Here is a 7,141-nt window from a genome sequence, read left to right as displayed (position 1 = left end):
ACAGACTTTGAGTCTTGTTGGAGGGAGATTAGGCTCCCTTGTTGTTCTCTTTCTTGTATTCTTTCTCGTTAAGCAATAAACCCGAGGTTATTCATCAGTTTTCTCTACTCTGTAGTGTGTTGAGTGAGTGGAAGATACGGTTTCTTGACTAGAAACCTATCATTTGAAGTAACTTTTCAAGTTACCTACAAAAATGTCATTTTTTCTTTTGACCTAGTATATTTAATCTGATAATAAAAGGAGCAGCATGACGTTATTCAGAGGTTTTTGTAAAATATTTTGTTAGAATATGGGAAAGAAAATGTGAAAATAGCATGTGATAGGATTTGGAGGGTTTATGAAAGGAGGAAAAGAGTTAAAAATAAAACATAAGCGGTTGAGGGGTTGTTAGGACAGTTAGGTGGCAGGGGGTTGGATAACTGTCCTGGTGGGTCGTTTGTATAGAGGAGGGGTCTTTAAATAAGAAATAGGGTTGTCCAGGGAAGGGGTTGTTGAATTGATTGTATTGAGTGACAGGACATTTGTATTCCTGTGTGAGGGGAGGTTGCTCCCTTGGAAGTGTTCGAATTGTATTCCTGTATTATAATAATAATACAAGTCTGTTTCAGTGTTTCTGGGTGTTTGGTGCTGCCTAGTGCGTGTTTCCAGATTTCTTGTTGCAAGAAATCTAACAACATGCCATTTGTTCTGGACGTTTTTGTTTGCTGAAGTATTGCTTTTATATTTCAATTGTTGTTGCCTTGCAGAGTGTCGAAGAAGCTGAGTGTCGTCGGGCATATGATTCAGCTACCGATGTTTATATGTCTTCTTTTGAGCGGTCAACGGCCCCTGAGGAAGTGAGTAATCTATTCTATCTGCTCAAGGTAAATAATGATTATGGTTCTTGTCCTTTCTTATAATAATGCTTGTTTGTAGGGTGCTTTGAGGGAAGCACATGAACTAGCAGTTCAAAAGTCAATGGCTGCTTTTAATGCTAGTGCTGTAGGAGTTGGTTCAGCCAGGAAGAAATATGAGGACCTTCTTTTGAGATTCTTCAAAAAGGCATTTGAGGTATTGTGTATGTCAGATCATGAGTGGAATTAACTGATAAACTGAATGTGAATAAGTTATGTGCATGTTATCTTATAATTTGTTGCATCAGGTGTTTTGTCTCCCCTTCCCATCTTTTTGTGGTTGGGGCAAATGACCCGTCCCCTCATTTGCTTAGAAACGGTTTTGTATTAATATTGTAAGATATAACTTTTACCCCTTTTGAACCCTCTGGTCTTGTTGAATGAACCATGTAGCTTATCTACTTTAGAAAGCAGAGGCAAAAATTTAAGGCCATAAGCTACCTGGATGCATCTCATGTTGTTGAATGAACCATCTAGCTTATCTACTTTCGAAAGCAGAGGCAAAAATTTAAGGCCATAAGCTACATGGATGCATCTCATCTAATTGGCTTGCCTTTGATCTACTTTTCTGTTACAGGATTTAGTGGGAAAGTTTTTGATAGCCTGCTATGACTATTTCGAATTCTTTATATCCTTTGAGGGTCGGCAAAGTTGTGCATTCCAAATGGAATGGAATCACATTTTTTTGGCTGAACTGACCATTATTATTAATTTCTGGCAGTATTGGAGGTTATGGAGAGGGGACAATCTTTTTGTGTTCCTACTTGTTTAAAATATAAGATCTTATTTGGTTAGGTTTTTTTTCCTCTTTTGTTGAACATCGTTTAGTGTATGTTGCATTGTATTAAAGTTTTATTGAATCATTGGTAAGTGAAGATAACCTGTTATTGCATTTAGGGAAAATGTATACAATGAGTTCTTTATTTATAAGTTACTATAACAATATTCAGTTGTGATTACATTTTTGGGTCTCAATTTATTAAGCTAATTAAGTCAGTTTTAAAATAAAGTAATTTTGATCCTTCCCTTTGTTTATGATAGATTTGGGATATGAAATAGCTTTAGAAGTTCATCAGAAGTCATAATTAGTGGAATCTTGATAAAGATTCATTCCAATGAAATAAGCAAAGGGATTGGTAGTTCTAAAAGTATGCTATCCTAGACATGGAGGTACCCTTCTTAATCACATGGAACAAATTAAAGGGATCTAAAGTGCAATTATGTTTTTTGTATATGTGTCTGTACGTAAACCTACCATTTTGTCATGGTAAATCTGTATGCAATTGTCTGTTCATTTGAGGGTTGGGGTTGGTGCAGTGCTGCAGTGCTTTCTGTCGTATTAGATGTTACTAATGTATTGGTTAACAGGATTATAGGAGGAATGCATTCATGGAGGCGGATCTGCAGTGCTCAAATGCCATACAGTCAATGGAAAAGAGGCTGAGGGCAGCTTGTAATGCTTCTGATGCAAAGATTGATAATGTTGCTAAGGTAACTGTTGTGCTCCTAATGGCAAATATAGATCATGACTGTTGCAAAAATAAGGCAGCTTTGTTGAAATGACAAGTTTCTATAATGTATTTTTGATGCAGGTTCTTGATGCTCTTTTATCTGAATATGAGAAAACTATTCAAGGTCCAGGAAAGTGGCACAAACTTGCTGTTTTCTTGCAACGAAGGTTTGTTAAAATGTCTTTCTGCCAAAATTTCTGTTTATCTCAAGTGGCTTTTTCTAAATTAATTTTCGTGTTGCTGCTGTTAACAGTTTTGAAGGCCCCATAGTTGACCTTACCAAGAGGCTAATAGCTAAAGTTGAATCAGAAAAGAGTTCTCATGCTTTACAATGTCGGTTGATTGAAGATAAGATGGCTCTTTTAATGAAACGGCTGGAAGCCAGCGAAGGTGAAAAATCTGATTACATTAAGAGATATGAGGATGCCATCAAAGATAAGAAGAAATTAACTGATGAATATATGAATCGCATAACTGACCTGCAATCTAATCGTCGATTACTGGACGAAAGGTACTCTGGTATATTGAAAACACTAGATTCTACCAAGCAGGAATCCATGGATTGGAAAAGAAAATATGAGCAAGTCTTATCGAGGCAGAAAGCCGAAGAAGATCAAGCTAGTTCTGAAATAGCAGCTCTCAAATCCCGAAGTGGTGCTGCTGAAGCAAGGTTGGCAGCAGCTAAAGAACAAGCTCAGTCTGCTCAAGAGGAGGCGGAGGAGTGGAAGCGAAAGTATGACATTGCCGTTAGAGAAGCAAAGTCTGCTTTAGAGAAAGCATCTATTGTGCAGGAGCGCACAAACAAACAGACACAGCTGAGGGAAGATGCTTTAAGAGAAGAATTTTCTGGAACTTTGGCTGAAAAAGTGCGCTCTCCCTCTCGAGATTCCTGCTCTTTTCTTTTATATCTTTCACTTAGTATTGCTATTACATAAAGAGATCTGTAATGGTTTGCAAACTTGAGTTCTTATCTGTTGCTCATTTCTAACTATGCAGGAAGACGAAATAAGAGATAAAACCGCCAAAATTGATCATGCTGAGAAGTGTTTAGCTACCCTGAATTTAGAATTGAAGGTGAGATTCTTGGCTTCTAAGAAGTGTCCTACAGGGCCTAATCAAGTGCTCTCAGTACAAGATTTATGTTGTGCATGTGTATAATAAAATCTTGTTTATATACTTGATACTTGTGTATTTCTTTTATTGCGGCCCTGCACCTGGAAGGCTACTTGGCTTCTGTCTTTTTGCTCTCTGATTTTTGATCTTTGCATCTTCACTCAACCAATTGGCTAGGAATTGTATATGGATGTTAAGACTTTAGAATTCTACACTCAATTATATGCATGTTTACTCTTTTTGGGACTAAGTGCGTTCTGATCTTGCAGGCTGCCGAGTCAAAGATAAGAACTTATGATTCTGAAATATCATCACTGAGGATCGAAATTAAAGAGTTGACTGAGAAGTTGAAAATTGAAAATGCTAGGGCCCAATCATATGAGAGGGAAGCTATGGTTTTTCAGCAGGAGAAGAACCATCTAGAACAGAAGTACCAGACTGAGTTTAAAAGATTTGATGAGGTCCAGGAAAGGTGTAAAATTGCTGAAAAAGAAGCTGCCAGGGCTACTGAAGTGGCTGATAAAATGCGGGGTGAAGCAGGCATGGCTCAGAAGGAGAAGAGTGAGATGCAGAGACTGGCAATGGAAAGACTAACGCAGATTGAGAGGGCTGAGAGGAGAATTGAAAGTTTGGGGAGGGAGAAAGATAATTTGGAAGCTGAATTACAAAGAGTACGGGATTCGGAGAAGGATGCACTTACCAGAGCTGTGAAACTAGAGGAAAAGGTGCAACAGAGAGAGAAGGATTTAGAAGCCCTTTTGGATAAAGACAAGACCCACAGGCGCAATAGTGCGCAAATTCTCGAACAACTTCTTGAAACAGAACGTGAAGCACATGCACAGGCAAATAACCGGGCTGAGGCTCTCTCTCTGCAGCTACAATCTGCACAGGCCAAAATTGATTCTCTCCATCAAGAACTGACTAAATTTCGACTGAACGAAACCGCATTTGACGGTAAACTAAACACTGTTTCCCATGGTAAACGTATGAGGGTAGATGACGACTTTGGTGATGACATGGATGTAAGCCCAAGAATAGCAAAGGTAACCAAGAGAACTAGGAGTACATCCAGTCCACTTAAGTACACACAACCAGAAGATGGTGGTTCCGTCTTTGAGGGTGCCGAAGAAAATCTTAGCCAGCGAAGTGAGGAGGATTATAGAAAGTTTACTGTCCAGAAGCTTAAACAAGAGCTGACAAAGCACAACTATGGTGATCAGCTGCTCCGGTTGAAGAATCCCAACAAGAAAGATATCATTGCTTTGTATGAGAAATGTGTTCTTCAGAAGTCGTAGCAAACTTTTGCCGTATCTGGGTTGGTCTGAATCTCGTGCATTCCGTGGTTGTTGACATTAGACTAGAAATATTGTGTGATAGTGACTGAGTGGTTTTACATTTTTGGGTGTGTTTGCTTGAGTTTACCAGCAATGATTATTATCATACAGGCCATAGTGAATTTGGATGGCCCGATCTTTTATTTGTTGATTGGTTCAGTCAGTTGTGTTTACATCTGTATAGTTTTTATTTTTGTATTTATATTAACATTGCATGCATATTAGATTAGTTAAATTTAGATTGAAATTAACTTGTGTGCCCAGCTTTAACGACTGATTGTTTTTGAAGTGGATTGAACATAATTCATGAATGCTGCGCTCTTCTAGATACATTTCAATTGCACTTGGCCTTTTGGAATGCTGTGTACTGTAATAAAATGAATTTGAATAAATTATAGAGCAAGAGGATTGTTATTCGGAATGAATTGGGCTTTTAGAGAAAAACTAACATCACGTGAAACATTTGAATTTTCTATCAATTTGTATATTATTTATTTACAAGGGTTAAAAATGTTTTTACATAAATTATAAATTTTGATCTCTAAACTATAAATTAAATTGAATTAGTATAGTTTTTTTAATTCAAGTATGTTAATTATATTTTATGTGTCAACTATATTTTAGTAAGATGTTTGAGTCGTATGTATTGTTTTGAACATTTTAGTTTAAATGTTAATTTTGTTTAGACAAGATAGTGTAAAGAATAAATAATGTAAGAAAGTTTTAAAGTTTAACAAAAGTATTAAATGAAATATTGATGTCTATGAAAAAATGTTTAAAAAAAATAATGTTAAGAAAAATATTTTGTAATATGTTTTAGACAAATCAATTTTATAAACAATATTTTCTAGATAACACTGTTTGGTGAACTTAATTTATGAATAATGTCTAAGAAGATATATTATCTCTCCTTTATAAACAAATAAAGAAGAAAGTCTATCCTTTTATAACATTAAAATTAAAAGAAGTGTTTATTCAATACAATGTTAACTTAAGCAAAGCGTCTTATAAATCTTAGTCATTATATAACCTTTGATAAAACATATGTATGTTTTTCACCGTTTGATAATAAAATATATGTATGTTTTTCCAAATGATACATTTATTAATAGCATGACAAATGATAAAATGTGTTGAATATAATGTTTATCAATATTCAAAATATTAAATACATGTATGATAAAACACTCCACTGCTTGTATATTTTATTCTTGATATTTGTACATGGCACTGAAGAAAAGTATGATCTGAAGAAAGACTAATGAGAGATGAAGATAATCCTTATAATGTGATCACATCACGATTAATACAGACAGCAGAACAACTTTTGTCAGAAACTGTGCTCGTGCCATGTCACGAGGAAAATTTACTAAATTGGTAGGCATAATTACAAAGTATTAGGTTAGATTACATACACATTCAAACTGGACAAAATTAAACTTTATGAAAATCTACCAAAATAATTACATTAACTATACAAAACAGTTTACATAAATTCTTTTGGCTGAGAGATCACGGCCTCCCTATACTGGTACCTATCACGGCTAGTGAACCCTTGCGCCAGTTGAAAAGCTTATTGTTTTGTATGAGTGAATTGGAACAATTTGGCATAACTATGAATTTGCAATACTTTATAGCTACTGATATAGTCAGCTCGACAACAATTTTTAACGATCAGCTAAGGTCACGGTGCCAACTGATGGATAGGCATGAAGAATCATAGTTTAGACTTCACCAAGTAAACCCCACAAAGGAAAAAGAAAAAGTCTTAAAGAAAAGCAAAATTTTGGTGCAGTGAAAAAGGTCGATATTAAAAGGGCTCGAGTTTAGAGATTTATATTAAATCATTTAAAAACTAATTTGCAGCATTTTCTCAATGAAAGAAAGTATCGGTTAAAAATAGTCACCATGAAGTATCATATATACGTCCAATCAGAAAATTACGTATGTACAATTAGAAAGTAACCATCAATAAGCAGATTGACAATTGGAGGCACTTGAGCTTAAATGGTACGTTTCGTGAAGGGTGGGCATTGGGTCGAGGCCACTCATAACGAATATATTAGAAAGTGGTCAGTGAAATAATGCTATTCATTATTCTTGATATGCTATAAAATATAAATAGCATTAGATTTACCAGTTTATTTTATTTGTTATGAACTGAAAAGGAGTATAAGTACGTATATCATACGTGTGTATCATCCCGTTGGAAGATTTGAGCTCGGTTAAATCATATTTCTTTCATTGGGTGGAGAAGCGGAAAGGGAATGTCAGCTTCAAACTACATNNC

At 35.6% G+C, this 7,141-nt stretch overlaps 1 protein-coding gene across 1 annotated transcript in view; it reads left to right on the top strand.

Annotated features, from left to right (window-relative positions):
- Positions 1-5,103, top strand: part of LOC106756164 (guanylate-binding protein 1) — a 15,739-nt gene extending 10,636 nt beyond the window's left edge. Inside the window, exons 8-14 of the mRNA XM_014638465.2 lie at positions 747-836; positions 916-1,050; positions 2,262-2,384; positions 2,486-2,571; positions 2,658-3,270; positions 3,401-3,478; positions 3,787-5,103. Coding sequence (XP_014493951.1) covers positions 747-836; positions 916-1,050; positions 2,262-2,384; positions 2,486-2,571; positions 2,658-3,270; positions 3,401-3,478; positions 3,787-4,812 — 2,151 coding nt within the window. The 3' untranslated portion in view covers positions 4,813-5,103. The remainder of the gene's footprint in view (positions 1-746; positions 837-915; positions 1,051-2,261; positions 2,385-2,485; positions 2,572-2,657; positions 3,271-3,400; positions 3,479-3,786) is intronic.
- Positions 5,104-7,141: the final 2,038 nt, after the last annotated feature.

This window comes from Vigna radiata, chromosome 2, assembly GCF_000741045.1.
Source record: "Vigna radiata var. radiata cultivar VC1973A chromosome 2, Vradiata_ver6, whole genome shotgun sequence".
NCBI lineage: Eukaryota > Viridiplantae > Streptophyta > Magnoliopsida > Fabales > Fabaceae > Vigna > Vigna radiata.
Note: the sequence above shows the minus strand (reverse complement) of the source record. Positions and strands in the feature narration are given on the sequence as shown.